General features: G+C 34.1%; 3 protein-coding genes across 8 annotated transcripts; 2 read left to right on the forward strand and 1 right to left on the reverse strand.

The window, feature by feature from the left end:
• Positions 1–531: 531 nt before the first annotated feature.
• Positions 532–5,288, reverse strand: LOC111806574 (sulfate transporter 3.1-like). Of its 2 annotated transcripts, XM_023691943.1 has the most exons (12): positions 4,911–5,288; positions 4,163–4,370; positions 3,903–4,074; positions 3,768–3,833; positions 3,556–3,669; positions 2,807–2,923; positions 2,311–2,437; positions 1,932–2,218; positions 1,549–1,739; positions 1,317–1,402; positions 1,154–1,230; positions 532–998 (listed from the first exon to the last, which is right to left on the reverse strand). In XM_023691943.1, the coding sequence occupies exons 1-12, from the start codon at positions 5,251–5,253 to the stop codon at positions 810–812; spliced, it is 1,977 nt and encodes a 658-aa protein (XP_023547711.1). In that variant the 5' UTR covers positions 5,254–5,288; the 3' UTR covers positions 532–809. The 2 variants fall into 2 exon arrangements, with proteins under 2 accessions (XP_023547711.1, XP_023547712.1); XM_023691944.1 differs by lacking the exon at positions 2,807–2,923.
• Positions 5,289–9,980: 4,692 nt separating this feature from the next.
• On the forward strand, positions 9,981–15,927 carry LOC111807643 (serine/threonine-protein kinase Nek4). Of its 2 annotated transcripts, none has more exons than XM_023693446.1 (15): positions 9,981–10,212; positions 11,094–11,242; positions 11,367–11,433; positions 11,874–11,939; positions 12,028–12,074; positions 12,389–12,434; positions 12,519–12,599; positions 12,745–12,787; positions 12,899–12,948; positions 13,099–13,180; positions 13,268–13,317; positions 13,474–13,547; positions 13,799–13,850; positions 14,378–14,839; positions 15,026–15,927. In XM_023693446.1, exons 2-15 carry the CDS (start codon positions 11,157–11,159, stop codon positions 15,647–15,649), a joined length of 1,830 nt encoding a protein of 609 aa, XP_023549214.1. In that variant the 5' UTR covers positions 9,981–10,212; positions 11,094–11,156; the 3' UTR covers positions 15,650–15,927. The 2 variants fall into 2 exon arrangements, with proteins under 2 accessions (XP_023549214.1, XP_023549215.1); XM_023693447.1 differs by having other exon boundaries at positions 11,097–11,242.
• A 1,776-nt stretch (positions 15,928–17,703) lies between these two features.
• LOC111807540 (heat stress transcription factor A-6b-like) lies at positions 17,704–21,377 on the forward strand. 4 transcript variants are annotated; one of them, XM_023693300.1, is made up of 5 exons: positions 17,704–18,448; positions 18,948–20,128; positions 20,214–20,299; positions 20,938–20,985; positions 21,175–21,377. In XM_023693300.1, the coding sequence occupies exons 1-2, from the start codon at positions 18,080–18,082 to the stop codon at positions 19,767–19,769; spliced, it is 1,191 nt and encodes a 396-aa protein (XP_023549068.1). In that variant the 5' UTR covers positions 17,704–18,079; the 3' UTR covers positions 19,770–20,128; positions 20,214–20,299; positions 20,938–20,985; positions 21,175–21,377. The 4 variants fall into 4 exon arrangements, with proteins under 4 accessions (XP_023549068.1, XP_023549071.1, XP_023549067.1 ...); XM_023693303.1 differs by having other exon boundaries at positions 17,704–17,844; positions 18,144–18,448; positions 20,938–21,377; XM_023693299.1 differs by having other exon boundaries at positions 20,938–21,377.
• The last annotated feature ends 600 nt before the right edge of the window (positions 21,378–21,977 follow it).

Raw genomic sequence — 21,977 nt, forward strand, 5'->3', positions numbered from 1 at the left:
TGCCAAAATTTAATCTTTCAAATCTCATATAAAAAAAATGTCTCGACAGTTGAATTATGTTCGTTTTGATTTAGGCTCAAGTTTGACGAATTGTTGAATTATGTTCGTTTTGATTTAGGCTCAAGTTTGACGAATTGTTGAATTATGTTCGTTTTGATTTAGGCTCAAGTTTGACGAATTGTTGAATTATGTTCGTTTTGATTTAGGCTCAAGTTTGACGAATTGTTGAATTATGTTCGTTTTGATTTAGGCTCAAGTTTGACGAATTGTTGAATTATGTTCGTTTTGATTTAGGCTCAAGTTTGACGAATTGTTGAATTATGTTCGTTTTGATTTAGGCTCAAGTTTGACGAATTGTTGAATTATGTTCGTTTTGATTTAGGCTCAAGTTTGACGAATTGTTGAATTATGTTCGTTTTGATTTAGGCTCAAGTTTGACGAATTGTTCGCAACTCAACCCTAGTTTCTTGTAGTTTTGTTATTCAAATGCATTTCTAACAGACTTACCCAATAGAGAAAAAGATGAAAAGATTCCAGAGGAAAATAGGCTTGGCATTATTTTCAGATACTTTACAATTATTAATTCGATCGAGAAGAAAGGGGATACATTACAGGCATTTCCTTACTTTCATCATTTCTCTCTCTTTTTTCAGTATAAATTCCATATATTTGATATATATATATATATATAAATACTATTTTGGCCTACAAGTGATACTATCGAGAGGGGGAGGAAAAATTACCCCGGAGGTTAACTTCAGCTTGAGACATTGTTCCATGGCTCTACTTGCTTTCCTTGATTCAATGTTTTAGACATTGTTCCATGGCTCTGCTTTCTCATCAGTTACAAGGTTTGGTTTGCAAGAGTGAAGCCTATAGTTGCAGGCTGCTACAGCTTCAGCGACAGTAAGATAGATCCATTCGTGTCCAAGGCTTTCGATGAACTTGCCCTTGTCCAGCTTCTTCATCACCTCAGCTCCAGGGTTGGCCAAAACTATCTGCATACATGGGAAAAGAAAAGGAACTTTGAGTGGATAGCAAATTCAAGGGTAAAAAGATTTGGACTGGAAATGTTTTCTAAACTTCATCATAACTTCAGCAGCTTTAAGAGTATGAAGCTGAAAATGGAAGTTTCGAAAGTGGCATACTGTACCTTCAATCCCCTTCTAGTTAAAATGTTCTTGATCTCTTCAAACATGCTTATTCCACTCGTATCAATGTTGCCAACAGCTGAAAAACAGATTAATTCTCAGACTAGTGTATCAAAAACAAAACATGTTTGCCCATTTTTCAGCAGTTGAAGATCCAACACTTACCACTCATGTCCAGAACTACATATTGTAAGGTACTTTCGCCGGAAGCTTTTATCCTGTCTTCCTCTTCATCAACCCACCTTATAATCCTAAAGCATAACAGTTTCGACTTTCAGAGAAAACTTCCAAAAAAAATCCATCCAAATAATGAATCACTCGGTATTCAAATGTACTTGAAAGAAGTCAACAGTGCAATGCTTGTCAATGAGGTGTGCCACTGTGATAGTTGGGATACCTTTCTCTCAAGTAGCTGGAATTAGCAAAGTAAATGGGAGCGTCGATCTCAAGTATGAGAATGCCGGGAACATTATCGGCATTCGGGTATTGCTCAACGTTCCTGTAAACCGTGGAATTGGGAAGGTTTCCAAGCACGAGTGTCCTCGGCCTTGCAACGAACAAAAGTAGTCTTAGCAGAGATATCACCACCTGCAATGAGTTGGCCACAATGTTGTGAATATTATTTACAAAAGTTTAAATATACAGAAATGTGGCTAAGATCAGTGATAATAGGTTCTAGGACCCTAAAAATGGCGTAACACAGGAAGAAACTCAGCTAGACATTTTGACAAACACCTTACGGGCACATCAAAAGCCACAAAAGAAGAAGTCAGAACATACCGCAATGACCAAGCCAATTTCAACACTAGCAAAGACAACACCAGCATAAGCGGCAATGCAGACAAGGAAATCGAACTTATCGACCTTCCACAAGTGAATAGCGGCGTCGTAATCGATGAGGCCAAGCATGGCGGAAATGATGATAGAAGAAAGCACAACAATAGGAGTATAGTAGAACAGAGGAGTCAAGAACAGCAGCGTCAGCATCACTGCAATCGCCATTACCACGTTCGATACCGCCGTTTTGCATCCTGCATTGTAGTTCACTGCCGATCGCGAAAACGGGCCTGCAAATGTGGCGATTTCGATATCAAAATGAACTGGTTCTCCTCAGAAATGGAAGATAAATTGATTGTGAACGGAGGAATATTTCTGGAACCTGTGGTGAGATAGCAGGAGAAGCAAGAGCCGACCATGTTCATGGTGCCAATAGCCACCATTTCCTTGTTGCCATCGATGTTGTAATGCTTGAACATCGCAAAGCTTCTTCCTACTGCTATTCCTTCCTGCACATTCATCAATTCTTCATCCCAAAATTTCTTTGATTTAATCAACTCTCAAAATCATAGTCTCACAAATTATTATTATTTTTATTTATAAACAATCAATTTAAAATTAAATAATTACGAAACCAAAATAATTTTTCTTGAGATTAACTAAAAACGTTGATATTAGTTGTGTAAATATTTTTATAATTATTTAATAAAATGGTTAAAAACTCAACAATTATCTTGCAATTAATTTTTTTTATCACCTATTTTTTTATAATAAGAACATAAACGTAAATCAATTAGTTAAGACATATATTCTCGGCCTGATACAAAAAAAAAAAAAAAATCAAATTTTATACAACAAATAAAGAATGAGATGAATACCGCAAGAGCTATGACGCCAGTAATAATGCCAGTTTTAATAGCTATGGAAAAATAAGGCGACCCCAACCCCAAATCTGTAATAGACACTGGATTTAGCCCTTTCTTCAATTCTCCAATCTGTTTTGGAAATAAATATTGAGTAAAAAAAAAAATCACAATATTATTTGGAAAGAATATAAATCATGAATTAAATTTTAATTTTAATTATATATATTTTTTAACATATTAAAAAAATTTAAAACTAATTATTTGGTTAACTATAAAATTATAAAAATTTTACTTTTATGTCAAATAATTCATAAATAAATAAATTAAAGACAGAGTTTCTATTATTGGTGGGGCCCATTCACTTTGTACATAGAATGGACAAAACAGGTTTTTTTTTTTTTGTTTTTTTGTTTTTTTTAATGATTATCTTTATAATTGACAATAAGCAAATTGTAGGTAAATTGAGGACTAAAACAAAATTTATGTAAAAAATAAGGGCCAAAATAAAAGAATAATACTAATTGAAGGACTAGAATTTTAACCAAAATTAATTTCAAGAAAATATGTGGTGTAATTTAAATATTCCAAAATTGGTAGTCGGCCAAGCCTGATTTTTCTTTTTTAAGCTCTATCCTGTCTATGTATGGCGGTTTAAAGAAAGCCATATTACCAAATTGGCCTCTATTATTTCCACCCAAAAAATAATAATTTAATTATTATTATAAAAAAATAATAATTTAAATTTATCTATTTAAACTCACCACTTCGACGCCGTGCTTTTCCGCATGAGTGAGAAACACTAAAAGGCTTCCTAAAATCACGGACGTTAAAGGCGCCATTGCTGATATCCAAAAGAATTTCGGTTTTTTCTTACTCTGAAATAATAATTTAACATAAATCAAATTAATTAATTAATTAATTAATTTTTTTTTTTTTATAAATTATTAAAAAGCTATATTTTATTTATACTCACAAAGTATCTGGTGACGAGGAGGAAGAGTAGAAAACCGCATCCCAATACTCCACTTTGCCATCTCCACTGTAATATTTTAAAATTTTAAATTAGAGACTAAATTGAAATTTTTAAATATAAAAATGAATATTTAACCTCGTGAGTTTGGGAAAAAACAGAGCGGAGAACGGAAACAAGATCGGTGGCGTGAGTGAAATGGGTGAGACCAAGGATGCCTTTGAGCTGTTGTAAGCACACCACGGTGGCAGCGCCGCCCATGAATCCGACGATGGTTGCGTGTGACAAAAAATCCACGATGAACCCTAACCTATATTAATTCATATCCATGCAAATACTTTTTATTCAATTGAGAATTAAAATATAAATGTTGAATTTTCAAAGGTGAAGGGAATTGCCTTAAGAGGCCTAAGGAGGCCTGGAATACTCCGGCGAAGAAAGTGGCGGTGAAAGCAAGGTGGAGATAAAGAGTGGGATTTTGAACGGCGTTAACCTCCGCCCCTAACATTGCGCCCATTAGAAGCGACGCCACCGCCACCGTTCCGACAGCCAAATCCTTCGAGCTTCCCATCATTGCATATATCAGCGGCGGAATAAAACTCGAATCTACATTACATTAATACGTGCTTGTGTAAGCCAAAATAAAACCACGAGAACATATGTTCAAAATAGATAATATGTTAAAGAATAAGAAATAAAATTGATATTCATAAACTTTAAACAGTATACCAGCTACCCCTAATACCTATAAATAAAGAAAATATAAACTAATTAAATATTAAAAATAAAATAAAATATATTAAGATATAATATTTAATATATATTTCATAAATAATATATTTTATAAATGTCGAAAAAAGAATGGTGAGGAAAGTGTACTCAAAAGTGACTGAAGTGTCGAACAAAGGGTGGTTCGAGGGGTCGAGCCTCATTTGAGGTGAGGCTATTCGAAGGCTATATAGGGTCGAGAGAATACTCTATAATATAGTTTGTTTGAAGGAGGATAGCGGAGAGGGGACCAGGCTAATTTAAGAAATATTCATATACACGTTTTAGAGAAGTTCAAAGCAAAATTATGAGAGCTTATGTTTCAAGTAGATATACGGTAACGTTGTATAGAATCGTGATTCCTTATAATTTACTTACAGAGGCCGAGGATAGGTGGCAAGTTAGCGAGCTTGGCGTAGCTAATGCCCTGAGGAATGGCGAGGCTAGCAATGGTGATACCGGAGATGAGATCCGATTTCAGGAGCCCGAGATTATAACGAGGCCCCCATTCCACTACAGGGAAAAAGTACTGCAAACCCAGAACAACCTTCCTCCTCGCCGATTGGTTCTTGAACTGCCGGAGCGGGTCGTCGGGGAAAAACGTCTCCTTAAGAGAATTCTTCAGTGACTTGACGAACGGCTGCGGCGGCGGAATCGCCGCCCTATGCAAGCTCCCGCCGCCTTCCGCCGCCGATGGGTACACGTAGTCGGCGTTACCCATTGGAAATCAAATTCTTTTTTGTCTGGGATTTTGGGAGTGTGTTCGAGCGTGGAATGGAGGGAAATGGTCACGCAGAGAGGGCTTTATATATACGTATACATATACATATACATAACTAAAAACAAAGGAGATTTTATTTTTATTTTTATTTAATTTTATTTCGAGTGGTATGTGGGCCCCACAGGCGACACGTGCCCTTTGCTCTTTCACTGTCTCTTTCCTCTTTATTTTTTCGTGCGTATCCTATTTTGATTTTGTAAGTTTACCCATATATTTTATTTATTTGTATGTTTATAATTATTAAAAATCAATTTCTTTTTAAGTTAAATTAAAATAATAACGAGAGATATATGAATAAACCGAGACCACGATAATGAGAATAAGATGATTAATACTAACTTAAAAATAATTGAAAGCCGCTGATTATACATGTTTTGCTTTGAATAATTCTGTGTTGAATGACCTTTTGAAAACATGGCTCGTGTTAATTTGTAGAGATAGTCTTATGTGTTATATCTTCCTATTACGAAATTAGTTAAGAAAAGAGAATAGTTTGGACCATACTACATCCGAATTTTTGACTCATAATTTAATATTGATAATGAAAGTTATTAAATTTTAATAAATTCATTTATTGATAAGTTTTCTAATATCGATTAATAATTATTTAATTTAACAAAATAATTATTTAATTTTAGGCTCAAAATAAAGGGAATAGATTTATAATTATTATGTGTAGTAATGTTGCCGTCAATTAAATAGTTAATATTTAAAAGCTGTCGAAGAAATTAATGTCGAGGGAATGAATTTGGTTGGTGTATCTCTGAGGCCACGCTGACCACAAATCAAAGGGTGATGTGTCCGTTAATAAATGAATCAGCAAGTCTCTTTGCCACGTGTATTGGAAGCAACTGGACACGTCGGCTATCCCTCGCAATTGGGTTACTGACAGAGAGGATAGGTTTCAGTAATTAATTCTTACCCAAATCACTTTTTTGAAGCCTTAAGAACTCCGAAGCCTAATGGGACCGTATTTTAAATTAAAATTTATATGTATTAAATGTATTTATCCACATGTGATGATTAATTTCAGTGAATGGGGTTTGAAAATATGAAATTTGCCACGTGGATTTTTACGATTTTATTTCTCTTTTTATGTTCTTTGAATTATAAATAACAAGTCACGATCATACATAACCAGTCAAAACGAACAATATCTACTAGCAATTGACTTAGACTGTTACAAATAGTATTAAAGTCAGACACTGCAGTATACGGACGCTGTCCCTAAGAAAGTGGATTGTAAGATAAAGATGTAAACATTTCTCTTTGTGAGATCCCACATTGGTACGAGTGGCAAACGAAACATTTCTTATAAGAGTGTAGAAACCTCTCCCTAGTAACCACGTTTTAAAATTGTGAGGCTGACGAGCCAAAGTGGACAATATCTACTAATGATGAGTTTGGACTGTTACAGTCTTGCACAATAGATAATGAGATTGTTCGAGAGACATGGTCTAAGTCGAGTCTGAGTCTTCGTTTTCAGGTTGGATTGCTAGATACAGGATCCTCATGGTCTTGTTTATTTTTTTTCGTTGAAGATCGACACACTTTTCTTTCTTCCACGGTAGTGTAATTTTTTTTTTTTAATTTTAATTTAAAAAGAAAATATTAAAAAAGTCTATATGGTTGAAGGGACAACTTGCACGCTTTGGTATATATTTAAAATTATGTATCGATATTAGCTAACCTAATCAATTAATTTATTAATTAATAAAGATTGGAGGAAAGAAGAAAAAATAATATTTTAAATTTTGTATTATTTGATAAACTTTTAAAATTCTAATTTTTAAAATTATTTTTGAATTTTTAGACGATAATTCAAAATTTAAGATTTTATTAGACATAAAATTATATTTTATACGCAATAAATCAAATATTTTTTTTTTCTTAATTAAATTGGTCAAAATTTTATAAGACATAGACATAAATAAAATAATATTATTTTTATTTTATATTCAAATTATTGTATTAAAAAATTAAGAATGTATTCTTCTTTTATTTCTAAAATTGATTAAAAAAAAATTATGCTCACTCTAAAATTTATTTTTTAAAAAAGACAAAATAATACTAATAAGAATTATGCTCACTCTACAAGTTTCCGTTATTATAAATGTTTTATCGAAGCATTAACACACCTTAATACAGTTACTATTAAAGAAAACGTCACGTGTGGACCTTCAGAAAAGTCATTTGTGGTGCTAATACCACACCTCTGACTACAAGAGTTTTATGTGGAGGTTTAATTATGTTTAATATTTAAGGCTCCGTGCTTTTTATCGAGAATTTTTTAGGAGCTTTAGCTCGAATATCAATATCAGCTCTCTTGCATTATAAAAAGAAAAAACTTTTTATTTGAAGTGACAAAAAAAGCGAGAAACCACACCACATCCCTCCACCACTCTTTATACCCTTAGCCATCTTCACACTATTCATTCACACGTTCTCGTTATCTAAACCTTTGCCTTTTCCCCATAATGGATGGAGCTATCAACCCCATACCCATGGTGTGGATGATTTGATCGCATCAGGCAACAAAACATACACACCTCCATAGGTATAATCAAGTTCCGTTCTCGAATTCAACCACATGCTCATACCTCTAAAAGTGCTCTTGTACGTGTTTTAGTCAACAACCAAATACCTATTTGGAACGACTTTTTTCAACTGCTTACAAAAATTATTCCAAATAGATTAATAAAAACAACGATGAAATAGTTCAAAGTCGTGTTAATTGTTTAATTGTTTGAGTGGTCCTAAAAGCGGAAGCTAGTAGTGACAAATCCTTATGGTGGTGGTGGGCAAGGGTCGTATTCGTCTCTTCAAGCAGTCCTCTTGCAATGACTTATGGCAGTCTCATTCATTGCGTTGCTCAATAATAGTCTCATTCATACGTCATGAAAATGATTATAAAATTCTATATATTATATTACAACTTTATTTTTTGTTTTACACGAAAAATTAAAAATTTATATATCATAAACCTCTTCATTCATATATCATATATCTCATAAATTTTGTGTTTCGAGTGCTATATATTATATAATATAAATTATTTTAAAGTTATTAAACACTAAAATTATATATTACATATATATATATAAATCAATAGATACATATAATTAATAAAAATTTTGAGCTAGTAAAAAAAAAAAAAAAAAAAAAAAAAAANAAAAAAAAAAGAAATTGTTTCATTCAGGATCCGTCTCCTTGGAGCCCAAATTAAAATAAGGGTTCTTCTTCGGCCCACGGCCCAATAATAATTTCACGTTTTTTTTTTCTTTTCTTTTGTAAATTTTTAATATACAAAATTAATAATGTGTAAAATACTTTCACTTATAAATATTATTTTACTATTTGGAGTGGTAATTTTTTTTTTTCAGTTTTCTTTCCATATAATATTCAAATTTTATTAGAGATAAAATTAAAAGTTTAGGGACTTATTAAATACAAAATTTAATATTTAGAAATTTATTAAAATTTGTGTAAATTTCACGAGGCATCTATAATGTTATACAAGAATTTTAACTCGTCGTCTTAATATTTAGTTTAAGTATTTGAATGATTTTCGTGAACATTTGAAGAACAAAGAATCGAGAAGGAGATGCTCTTGTGACTGGAACAGTATAGCTTGTGTTTTTTTTGTATGATATATCATATATGAAAACGAGGGATACTTCTCGAGTCGATGATCAGATGATGAAGATAATAGTCGAAACAAGGATGTCGGGTTTATAAGGATGATGCTTTGCTTGGACTTTACTCCTCATAGAAGAAGATGATATTAGGGAAAATGTGACAAACTATCCTTTTCTAAATTCAAATTTCAAATAAAATAATTTATTTGAATTTTGAGGCCCTTACTTTTCTCTCTATTTTTCAAATTAAAAAAAAATTAAATTAATTAGATTAAAAAAAAGAATTAAAAGTTTATTGACGTATTTGATATTTAAAATTCTATATTAAACACAAAATTATAAATATATTGTTGAAGATAAATATTTAAAAAAATAAGGAGTAAAGTTGTTATTTAATATTAAAAAAAAAAAATAGAAGGGGTGTAACGGCGTCGTTTCAGTGACGGCAGAAGAACACCGTAAGATTTCGTACACAGCGGGGTACAGAATCGAATCCCTTTGTGGCCCTCCGTCCGGCAATGGATTTCACACACGCAACGTCCCTTTCAAGAATCCCCACAAAATGCCACAAAATCAAAATTCATATATATAATATATATTGCTTAAATTGTAAAAAATACCTTATAACTTTATCATTTTATTTTTAAAAAATAAAAAAAATAATTAAAAAAAACCTTTTTAGCAATATATTATTCTTCACTTTTCATTAAAAAATTGAACGTAATTAAAACATAGAATTGTGTGAAGGCGATCGCACTCAAGTCACTGTTTATTATTTCTATTTAATAATTTAAAAATATTTATAAAAAATCACTTTTGGAAATATATTAATACTTTTTTAAGTAAATAACAGAATTTAGACACATTTTTATAATTGATTTTTCAAAATTTAAAATTATTAAAAAATATATTATTTTAGGACTAAAATTAAAAAAAAAAAGGAAAAAGGAAAAAGGAAATTTCCTCTCTCTCTCTCTCTCTCTCTCTACATTTGTTTCTCTCACTACAAATTTGAAACTTTGAATTTCTCTGTCTCTTTTGCTTTTTCTCTCCAAATCTCTGTTTCTCTCTCATTACAATAATGGATTTTACAATAAAGAATGGTTGAAGAGTTTCCATCCGCCCCCTTCTCTCCATCTCCCTCCTCCGCCATTTTCCCCACTCTCCGCTTACACCAATCTAAATTCATTTTCGCTTCTTCATTTCTTCTTCTTCTTCCGTCCGGGAGAGCTCGCCGGAGAATCGCCTCTTCTGCCTCCAGGTTGCAACTCTCTCTGTACTTCATTTTTAGTTTCTTTCGCATTACGAAACTTGTCGCCGAAAATTTGATGCTAGATGTCGCTGTTTTTGCCCTAGACAGTTGCCATTCTTCTTGTTTCTACTTGCATTTGGTTTTTCTTTAATGTTTTTGTCTGTTTTTGGTGAAGAAACTCTCTCGTCGGTCGTCGTGCTTTTTTTTTGCTTTCTGTTACTGATTTGCTGCTTGTGTTTGATTAATCTGGTGCGGTGTATGGTTTATTTTTGTACTTGCTTGTAAACGTTGAGTACTTCAGTTCTTATGGCTTTCGAAACCTTTAATGTTGAGTGAATGGCGAGGATGAGTGGGCGGAGATGAATGTTACTTCCTTGTGGCTTTGAGTTTAATGCTTTTGAGTAAGAGTAAAGGCTACATAACGTTCACGTGATTTGATGCCGTTTGTTTTTGTGTTTGAATTCAAAACCATGGTTCTTTACGCGCACTGTCTCCGTCTTTGTCAGTGTGGGTTGAATTTTTTTGATTCGATGGCGCGGGATTTTCTCCGTAACCCTAGCGTGCTTGTTTCCTAGTTAATGGGTATATACGTAGTTATTATTTGCACTTTGACTCTTCCTTTCTAGTCTCTGTCTCTAATTTATCAACCATTTGACAATTGGGATTTGCATAATTTTATTGCGACGCTTTTTAATTTTTGACTTTCGAAAACTTTGAATCATGTCATTCACATTGTGGGTGGCAAACGACGCGAGTCGTATCTTATTTTCTTATACCACATAAAGTAATAAGCGTTTCAGTTGGAAATTTATTAATATTTATAACTCAGAGTATAAGTAATGGAGATTCTATGCATGTCTAATTTTAAATTTTTGATGAACGTCAATCAGTAGCCTTGGCCTGGGTGCTCCCCTCTTTCGTTTATCAAAGGACAACAGTTTGACGGAATTTAAATGGAGCAGTATGAAATTCTAGAGCAGATTGGCAAGGGTTCTTTCGGCTCTGCTCTTCTTGTAAGACATAAACTTGAAAAGAAAAGGTATTATAGTTTCCTGGTTATATGCAGTTTATGCATTGTGTGGCTTTAGTTGAAATGTAATTTAGGATGAAAGAAATGGTTAAGTGACTATAGTAATTGTAATTTTACCTTTGCAATTTCTTAGGTATGTCCTCAAGAAGATTCGTCTTGCTCGCCAGACTGATAGAACAAGAAGGTCAGCTCATCAGGAGGTTAGTGGCAACTCTGCTGAAGGGAATATTATTTTTGCTGTCTTATTAACATGTGACGTACTAAGGAATTTACTCTAATTTTGGGAACCTAGGTTTGAAAATGTCACCTTATTGATGTGACTTGCATTTGAAAGATAGCAGGTTGCAGTCACTTATCAAATCTTTTAATGCCACCTACTTCTTTTTGTGAGCAAAAATAGGCCGTTAACATTATGACTTATATTATTGGATTGGTTGGTGCAAGTAACAAATGAATCTAATTATGTCTAGGTTTGTTTTAGTAGTCTTTAAATTGCTTGAAATTGTACGTTCTAAGACGTGATACGGGAAATACTATTTAAAGGCTGTGTCTGCTAGTTGATGTTTGCATGATTAGTCTTGTAAAAAACGCTATCAAATATCACATAATTAGTTGCTTTCTTCTATTATTTTTTTTTCAGATGGAGCTTATATCTAAAGCACGCAACCCCTTTATTGTGGAGTATAAAGATTCTTGGGTAGAAAAGGTTGGCATATTTTGAAATTTCTGTATGTTTCTTAAACTACATTATTATGTTGCTCAAGGGTGATTGATTTTGAAATATTCTCTTCCAGGGCTGTTTCGTGTGTATTGTGATAGGATATTGTGAAGGAGGGGACATGTAAGTTCTGCTGAAATTTGTTCCATAATAGCTCATTTTTGTGGTAAGAAGCATCAATTTCGTTATTATAAAAAAGAAATGTAGGTGAGATGTCCTCCAAGGCTGACCAGAATGAATACAGAAAACCTTTCTGTAGGCAGCTCTTGGGCAGGGGAATAATTACAGAAAAGTGTTCTAAATTCTATAGAACACCAAGAAGAAGCTATCTAAATAGAATTTACTCACCAACTGCAAGATATCTCATTCAATTTCATCTTCAGTTTTATTTATCTATGGTTTCTCTATAACTTTCCTGTATTCCTTATTTTCCACAGGGCTGAGGCTATAAAAAGAGTCAATGGTGTTCATTTTCCTGAAGAGGTGCCCTTTGTCTCTGACCGCTGATAATACTATTGTTTTAACTGTTCTGCTGATCAACCTGGTTTGTTTGACTGTACTGTGCAGAAACTTTGTAGGTGGCTTGTTCAACTTCTTATGGCTCTTGATTACCTTCATTGCAACCATATTCTTCACCGTGATGTCAAGGTCAGTACCTTACTGCGCATCCCCTTGTTAGATAACATTACATGACCCTTTGAGCTACTATACTCTTAAAAGTTTTTATTTATTTATTTATTTTTAATAGTAAAAATTATATTATATTAAATTCATTTTTTAATGGTTGATACAGTGTTCAAATATATTCTTGACAAGAGATCAAGACATACGCCTAGGTAACCCATCTGCCTTGGCCACTGTTTCTCTCTATATAGTTTTTTTCTTGAACTTTCATAAAATATTTTATTTCTAGTTTTTTGAAAAATAACTGAATATATGCCTTGTAGGTGATTTTGGCCTTGCTAAAATGTTGACCTCGGGTGACCTTGCTTCCTCTGTGAGTAGTATGGCAAAGAGTCTGGATAAATTTATAATGTGTTTTTTCTCAGAAATCATGTATATCTATTCCGTGTTTGGTGGTGTTGGTGGTTGTGAACCAGAAAGGGATTGCTAGGGTCAGAATTGTAATATTTCTGATGCACTGCAGGTTGTGGGTACTCCAAGTTACATGTGCCCTGAGCTTCTTGCCGACATACCTTATGGTTCAAAGTCAGATATATGGTCTCTTGGTAAACCACCTATTACTGATTCCTATATCCCTATCTTATATCAGTTGTGATTTTTTGAATGTCTATATGGGCCAACTTTCTGTTCAGGATGTTGCATACATGAAATGGCTGCTCACAAACCAGCGTTTAAAGCCTTCGTAAGTCGCTTGTAGTTGCTTTGCTTATCAATAGTCATATTTATATCCAGAAAAACTGATGGGCCATTTTACCTGCATCATGTAGTTAAATTAGATTAAGCAGCAATGTGTTCCTGTTTTCTTGGGCAAGACTAATTTGATATTTTTCCCAAGCAGGATATGCAATCCTTGATCAATAAAATTAACAAATCCATCGTGGCTCCACTTCCAACCATGTATTCGGGTGCATTGTGAGTCCCATTTTAGTCTGTACATTTGATCAACTAGCTGAAATCTAAACTATATTCTGACTTTATTTTGTCTGATTCAAAACGTTTGATGTTATTTCTCTCCTTCCTGCATTTCCATTAACCATTATTTGTAAATTGTCAACCTATCCTATAATTGATCATCAATTATCTTTATCCGTACTCTTCTACTTATATGGTCATTGAGTAATGACATCAAGTTTTCTGAAATATTTGTTTGATCACTCATTCAGTCGAGGGCTTGTCAAAAGCATGCTGAGGAAAAATCCGGAGCTCCGACCAAGTGTATGTCTTTTCTTCCTTTTTTNGCTTGCGTAATTGATTTTCTCTCAAGAAATACACGTACATTGGGGAATGAACTATAAGCTGAAGTTAATTATATTTGCATGTCTAATGAAAAGTCATATCTGCTTGGGCTCTATCTTTATTGTATAATTGGCTCAGTTTTTTCTTTCTAACAGTTGTCGGCACGTTATTTTTGTTCTTGTTCAATATTGTTGTCATGATGGACAGAATTTATTTTAGAATACTATCGATGTTTACTCTCAGTATGTTCTTGCTGATGTTTTGGGAAGTGTGATAGTTAGCCAAGTTTAGACTGCATCTTCACACCCGAGTTTCTAAGACCATTTGTAGGGAAGAAAGTAGTTGAATTGGTCTTTATAGAATCGAACAATTTGTGTGCATTGGTAATGAAGTCTTCATTTCTTTATATTCTGATACTATGCATGGAGTTCTATGGAGCATTGACATAACTTTTTATCTTTTTGGTGGACTTTTCTTGACGTCGTTCTTTCGCTTTTACTTTCTAGGCCGCTGAATTACTCAATCATCCACATCTCCAGCCCTACGTTCTTAAGGTTCACCTTAAGTTGAATAGCCCAAGGCGAAGTACTTTTCCTCTTCAACGGTCTGATACAAACTACATCAAGAAAACAAGATTTGTAGAGCCAGGATCTGGTGGCTTAAAAACTTTCAGAGAGAAGAGACTGTCTTTTAGCAATGACAGGGCATTGAATCCCAGCGTCTCCACGATGGACGAAGAGTCACAATGTTCCTCTCGAAGATCACAGCAGTTGCCCAGCTATTTGAATAAAAAGTTTGAGGAATTATCTGTTGGTAGTTGTGCTGACAAAGAAAGTGATGTTGATCAATCAAGAACCTCAAAGTTTCCAACAACTTCGAAAACCCCAAGGTTGACTAATGCTAAGCCTTCTGCTACACCCAAAAAGCAGACAATCTCATCAAAGTTTTCACCTGCAAACTTCAATCCTGTAAGTTTACTATAAATTTGTATGTAGTGTTGTTGATCTACATTAGGTTTTAGCTTAGTTGACCTGTAGGGGTGTTTTCTAATATGTCTGGTTTTTTTGTAATGTTTGAAATTCATGCTTTTAATCTTAAGGACATGTTAAACACCAACAATTGAAATTATTAATTTTCGGTCTGTTGGTTTGCAGATTCCAGCATCCCATACTCCAGCTAGAAGATCTTCACATTCAACTCGCAGGGCATCTCTTCCACTGTCAACAAAAGCTGCAGGCTTTGGCACCCCTTATAGATCGAACACTGGGCTGCTTCACGGCATGAACTCCCAAGATATCTCTGTCAATGCCCCTAGAATCGATAAGATTGCAGAATTCCCCTTGGTTTCTTCCGAGGATCCTCTCCTATACATCCGTGGCACATCATCTACATCAGCACAGTGCTCTGCCAACTCACAAGATTTCACCAACTGCTCGATTACAAAGGACAAGTGCACTGTCCAGGTCGTGGACAAAACCACCACAACGCCATCCAGCTATAGAGTTCCTGGGAATGGAAGTGATTACTTCGACCACAATCCAGCAGTCGCCTCTTCAAGCCGTTTATCCTTCGAGTCACGGCAACGACGGTTCGACACCTCGTCGTACCAGCAACGAGCGGAGGCACTGGAAGGGCTCCTCGAGTTCAGTGCTAAATTACTCCAACAAGAGAGGTTTGAAGAGCTTGGGGTGTTGCTGAAACCCTTCGGACCTGAGAAAGTTTCTCCCAGGGAAACTGCCATATGGTTGGCCAAGAGCTTTAAGGAGGCAACAGTATAAGTTGAACACGACCGACCGTTACCACTTGTATATATTGCCTCAACTGTCACTCAACTTACTAGGAGCTTAGCCTTTTTCTGTTTCTGTTTTTGCTTCTCTTGTACCCTTTTAACATTTTCTGCGAATTTCGAGAAAAATGTTCTTCACCTCTTGAAATTTTAGGTTCATGTAATTGAGCAAAATGGGCTTGTATGGAAACCTTAAAAGCTTAGGGTTTTGTAGCTTGTCTTACTAATTTTGATACTTGCACTAATCTTAAGATCATTTTAATTGGTAACTTTATAGTTAGTCTTGAAATATCCATGTTCCACGTGACATAGTTTTATACTAGATTCTTTATTAATGGGTCTTTTTTTGTATCTGAAAATGTTTGCTATGGTGGCGAGAGTTCTCTTCTTTATAATCATTTACATAATACAAATCATATGAAAATGACAGTAAAAAGGAAAAGAATAATAAATAAATATAATATATTTATCTTTAACAAAATGGCAAATATGATAAGCCGTAATGTCAACTATCCTTAACAATATTAATGGATGAAAGTTATTTATCAACGAGTATTTTTTATCCTACGGTAGATAGGATAAGTTAAATTTCTTATTTCCTTTTCTATTTTATTTAATTTATTTAAACTTTTAATAGTTAATAGTTAGATTTTTTTTTTCGGAAAAAAAGCAACAAAAAATAGAATTTACGAAGTTTCTCATTTTATTATTTAAATTTTAGAACATTATCTAAAGAAGAGTCTAGAAAGAGCTAAGAAGTTGTGCTCAAAATTTTAAAATAATATTTACAATTTAAATAAAATAATACATGTCAGTGCAAAAATAATAATTTAAACAATATTTGGAATTAAAATATTCACCAACTTGCACAAGTGGCTAACCTAAACGCCGAAATTGAGGTCAGAGATAGAGCACAAGTATTACGTGGCGGATCAAAAAGCCACCACGTGTAAAATATGCCACGTAAGCCAACTTTGATATTTTCAATTTTCGCTGCTTTTTATGAGAAGTAGCCACGACGACTAATCCATTTTATTGTTCTGTTTTGAATTTTTGAGAATCCTTCAATTATCCGTTTGATATTTAATAATTAAATCCCAAAACACAAATAAAAATAGTAAAAAAAAAAAAAAAACAAAAAACAAAAAACAAAAAATACCTCCTATGAAATATCATCCACAAAGTTAATATTTTTTATTATTATTAAAATTTGTAAAAAATAAAATTAAAAATCAGCAATATTAAAAAAAAAGTTTATTAATTTAGAATGGACAGTCTCCCATGTCTCCGGGCCATTCGTGGTCACTATTTCATAAGACTACGTGCAAACCCCATCCCCACCCTCACACCATTTCTTCCATTTCCATATTTCTTGAACCTTCCAGAACCTTCCTCCAAACTCACACTCCTAAAGTCAACTCATCTCATTTTGACTTTACATTATTTTTTTTATTATTTAAATTTTAAGAAATAAAATTTATTTCCATTTTAAAATTATAAATCAACAATCTTTAAATAATTCTGATTTATTTACAAAACATCATTTAAAAAAAAAAACAAAATTATTAATTCTGATACTAAGGTTATATTAATATAAATAATAATATCATAACATTATCCGACGGAAGAGTCTAGAAACATGAAACATTAAAATAATAATATTATTATTATTTATTTTTTGTTTTTTTTTTTTGTTAGTGCATCAATATTAAAATAATATTTCGAATTAAAATATTTGCAACTTGCACGAGTGTTGCCTTGCTATTTGAAGTGATTGAAGTTGGGGTCATACGCCGAGTTGGAAGAATCATTACGTGTAGGCTTTTTAAGCAGCCACGTGGCGATTTTCACTGTTCCTTTGGTGATGCCACGTAAGCGTTCTTCTATTTTTACGAATTTTTGCTTAAATTGAAGGAAAATAAAATAAAATAAAATAAAATAAAATATTCGAAATTCGAACCAATAGAAATTTATTATTATATATTAAGGGACCCGCTGGCGTCTCCTAAGGTCATTTGTGGTCACCAATTTATAAGACTGCGAGCCCTGAGCTCCACCTCATCGTTGAGCTTCCATTTCCATTCGACCTTCCAGAACCTTCATTTCTCTCTTTCTCTCTCTACTTTCTCTCTCCTCCAACTTCCCCAAGAAACTTCTCTGCGATTTTTCATTTCTTTATGCTACAAGGTCTAGAACTTTCCAACTATCTCCTTCCGTTTCGTATTTAAGCATTTGGATGCTGTTTTTGATGCTTTTCAATGGAATTCTTGTACTCTGCTTTTCTTCCCTCTCATTGATTTTTCTCTCGTTTCTGTAATTGATTTTGAACTCTTTTTCTATTTTTGATTTGTTGTTGTTCTTCTTCTTCTTCTTCTGTTGTTGTTGTTGTTGTTGTTGTTGATTGTAAGATGATTGAAGGTGAATGAATCTTTTATTCGAACATCGGGGGGGAATTTGTATGGTTGATTTATACGCGATTGTTGCAGAGATGAATCCTCTGTTTTCGGTTAAGGAAGAGTTTCCTGGATCGAATTCGTTGGGGACCGACAGAGAGCGATTGGCTATGGCTCCTCCGATTCCGATGGAGGGCCTTCACGATGCCGGTCCACCGCCGTTTCTGACGAAGACGTTTGAAATCGTTGATGATTTTAATACCGATCATGTGATTTCTTGGAGCTTTGGGGGAAATAGCTTCGTCGTTTGGGATCCCCATTGCTTCTCCACTGAATTGCTTCCCAGATTCTTTAAGCATAATAACTTTTCCAGTTTCGTTCGGCAGCTTAATACTTACGTAAGTCATTTTCTATCGCTCCGTTTTGAATTTGGAATTTGGAATTTGGAATTTGGAATTTGGTTTTCTTTTACATCAATTCGTTGTGTTTTCCGTTTCTGGAGACCCTTGAAAATATCGTAGTCTGAAATACCGTTTTTGCCATTCTTTTGGCTCGTTGTTGCTTCGTAGCTCGAATGGGTAGAAATGTAATTTCGCCAATTTTATATTGCATTATTCTGGAATCTTCGATTGGAAAGCTCTGCTGCTTTACCTTCCAGGCCTTTCTTGCCATGTCTCCAGAATCTTCCTAAATTGGGAAATTCAATTGGAAATGTCGCGATCAGAAGAGCAGATATCTGGCCATTTGATCTTCACCTGTACGGTCATCTAGTATCTTTTTCATGGAACAATTTGATGTAAGGGAAAGGTTCTTGAGAAATTTGTCCAGGCGAAAGGAAATCTCGGAGGTTGGGTTCTAGGTTTTATTTTTTTAATTGTTTCTTGTAAATTCTTGCAGGGCTTTAGAAAGATAGATCCAGATAGATGGGAGTTCGCAAATGAGGGATTTCTCAGAGGCCAAAAGCATCTTCTTAAGAACATAAAGAGGAGGAGGGCAACTTATCACCACCACCAAACTCCCCAATCACAAGCAGCTAGTGGAGCTTGTGTAGAGGTCGGTCAATTTGGTGTAGATGCAGAAATGGATCGTTTAAAACGTGACAAGCAAGTGCTAATGATGGAGTTAGTGAAGCTAAGGCAAGAGCAACAGAACACGAGAGCTTATCTTCAAGCAATGGAGCAAAGGCTTAGAGGAACTGAAATTAAGCAGAGACAAATGATGAATTTCTTAGCAAGAGCTATGCAAAACCCATCGTTCATTCAGCAATTACTCCAGCAGAAGGAGAAGAGGAAGGTGCTTGAAGAAGCCATAACTAGGAAAAGAAGAAGGCCTATTCAACAAGGTGGGAAACAGAGCGGAGGTGGTAGTGGGAGATTCTTGGGTGAAGGTTCAAGCACCATCAAGATTGAGCCTCTTGAACCTGAAGAATATGGGTTTGGGATTACAGAGCTAGAAGCACTTGCCTTGGAGATGCAGGGGCTTGGCAGGGCAAGACATGAAGAGGAGGAGGAAGAAGAAGAAGAAGATGAAGAAGAAGAAGAAGAAGAAGAAGAAGAGGAAGAAGATCATTTACCTCCACCAGCGGATGGAGATAAAGTACTTGATGAAGGGTTTTGGGAAGAATTGTTCAGCGAAAGGTTGGAGGTAGCCAGTGGTGACGATGAAGATGTGAAAGTTCTGGCTGATCGGTTGGGCTATTTGGGCTCAAACCCACGATAGAGCCATCCCGCTGAGCATCATATGGGGAATTCACAAACGACCCATTTGATCTGGAAGTCCAGAAAAGGCTGCTCCATGTAGGCCTTTGGGGCAATGTTCTAAGCCCCTTTATAACTCTCTTTTGATTTGTTCTTTGGCAGGACAAGAAGATGAAAAGAAAGATCGGTGCTATCAGGGACACAGCTTTTTCTGTTTTGGCATTATCTTCCTAACACAAAAATAATCGTTGATGCTTTCCCTTCCCCCTTCTGCAGCCACTTCCTCATATATATTTCTCTACTGTGGCTTTTGTTAGGTTTGCAGGAACCTAATCTGGTTGGACTCAAATTCTGTGTTTGTCCTGTTAGTGAAGCCTCAAGGTTTTGGTTTCTGTTTTATGTACATTTCCTTCCATTTCCACGTTCATGTTTTTGTAATACTTCATTCCGGTACACACAAATGTAGATCGCTCATTCCAAAAGCTATCAAATTGGAAAAGAGAAAAGATGTGTTGCTGAATCCTTGAAGAATCAATCACATGCTGTTCCGTGGTTAGCAAAACTCTCTCTTTTATCATTCATTCATCCAAACTAAGAACTTGATAGGACTATGAACACCATCTAATTTATATGTTCAATCAGCCCGCTGTTCATCTGCTGCCAGCTTTCTACTTCCCCTGTGTCAAACTGATCTGATATACTGTCATAGATTGAGATCTGTTTGGATCTGAAAAAAAAAAAAAAAATGTTGGGAATTAGTGTTAGTGTATAACATTGGCGGATGCTGATGTTTCATGATTAATCCTTAAATTATCCACTAATTTGGCGGCTGGACGTAGTAAAAAGGTCGAAACAATTATAGTTTGACAAAATCAAGATTTTATGCATACATGTACAAATTTGTCCCATTCTTTTACTAGGTAGCTATCTTATGGTGGTGAATTGATTAATATTTGTCCAATGGTATGTCACTATCAGACAATGATTAATTCATCATCTTCATGCCTAAGATCATGATTATTGAAGTTCTGTATTGTGTATGATTATTAAAGTTCTGTTTTGAAGGTCGTGTAGAGTATGTATGACTATCAAAGTTCTGTTTAGAAGGTCGTGTAGATTATGTTTTATAGATTTTCAAAAGTTTAAGGAATATAGATTTGTTATTAATACATTTTTTTTTCTTGTTATAGTTTCTAAATCATTCTTAGGTATCAGTTTGAGCTTGGGAGCAGTTGGAGGTGAGTTTAGACAAATTTATTTGTCTTTTAAGCACTCTTCTTTGTTACTTTAATATTAAAAATTCATTTTTGACAACCATGTGCTATTAAATGTAATTTCAAAGAAATTAACAAAAATTCAAATTTTAAGTCCACGAATAACAAAGAGCATAAACTTAGTTCATAAATCCAATTGTATAAATGATGTAGGTACCATCGTTATTTGGGCCCTTTTGGGCTTTTATAATGTGGGCTTACAAACTTTGCGAGCCTTTTCCAGTCAACCGGTTTATTATGTAAACTAGTGTCCTCATGCGAAAGGCAGGAGTTGGAGCCTGCAGGTTCATAGTATATGGAATTACGCAACTTAATTGTGGAAAAATATAATAATTATCGTATTCTTATATTTAAAATTGCGGATTAGTTTTAACATTTTTTTTTCCCATATTTTATTTGAGTTTTGTATATGCCTTAAGAAAGTATAAAATAATTTACTAATATCTGTCAAAATTTTGCCCATTCCTTTTTTTTTTAAGAATTTTTCTCGATATTTTATTTGAAAGGTATAAAACAATTTACCAGTAGAATTCCGTGGCAATTTCTCATATTTGAAATCCAGGTTCAAATCCTAACTGTGTATTGATTTTTTCTCGAGTTTGGGACATTCTGAGATTGTTAAAATTACATAAATGTGGAGGACTAATATATAATAATGGAAAATGTTGGGGGTGATGAAAAAAGAAAAAGGAGTGGAAAATTGTTAAATAGGGTTAAATATAAGGGCTTAAAAGAAAAAAGAGGAAAAAACTTAGATGGCAGAATCTGGTGATACAAGAACCCGTGAATATTCATATTCATCAACATCATTAAAATAATAATAATAATAAATTAAAAAATTAAATGTTATTTTGCAAATCAGTACCTGTAAAAAGCTAAAATTAGGAAGTCAACCCAATTTTCTGTGTCTCCAAAAAGGAAACTGTCAAAAGAGTGTGGCAGAGAATCTAGGGTTC

The sequence above is a fragment of the Cucurbita pepo genome, chromosome LG12 (assembly GCF_002806865.2).
Source record: "Cucurbita pepo subsp. pepo cultivar mu-cu-16 chromosome LG12, ASM280686v2, whole genome shotgun sequence".
In the NCBI taxonomy this organism is placed as follows: domain Eukaryota; kingdom Viridiplantae; phylum Streptophyta; class Magnoliopsida; order Cucurbitales; family Cucurbitaceae; genus Cucurbita; species Cucurbita pepo.

Excerpts from the sequence above, each read along its gene's own strand:
- LOC111806574 (XM_023691943.1), bottom strand. The coding sequence starts at position 5,253 with ATGGGTAACGCCGACTACGTGTACCCATCGGCGGCGGAAGGCGGCGGG. Across the intron at positions 3,670-3,767 it reads TCCTCGTCACCAGATACTTT|AGTAAGAAAAAACCGAAATT; the intron begins GTGAGTATAAAT and ends TTATTATTTCAG. Across the intron at positions 1,231-1,316 it reads TGTAGTTCTGGACATGAGTG|CTGTTGGCAACATTGATACG; the intron begins GTAAGTGTTGGA and ends TCTGTTTTTCAG.
- LOC111807643 (XM_023693446.1), top strand. The coding sequence starts at position 11,157 with ATGGAGCAGTATGAAATTCTAGAGCAGATTGGCAAGGGTTCTTTCGGC. Across the intron at positions 11,243-11,366 it reads CATAAACTTGAAAAGAAAAG|GTATGTCCTCAAGAAGATTC; the intron begins GTATTATAGTTT and ends GCAATTTCTTAG. Across the intron at positions 13,548-13,798 it reads ACCATGTATTCGGGTGCATT|TCGAGGGCTTGTCAAAAGCA; the intron begins GTGAGTCCCATT and ends TCACTCATTCAG.
- LOC111807540 (XM_023693299.1), top strand. The coding sequence starts at position 18,080 with ATGAATCTTTTATTCGAACATCGGGGGGGAATTTGTATGGTTGATTTA. Across the intron at positions 18,449-18,947 it reads TTCGGCAGCTTAATACTTAC|GGCTTTAGAAAGATAGATCC; the intron begins GTAAGTCATTTT and ends AAATTCTTGCAG.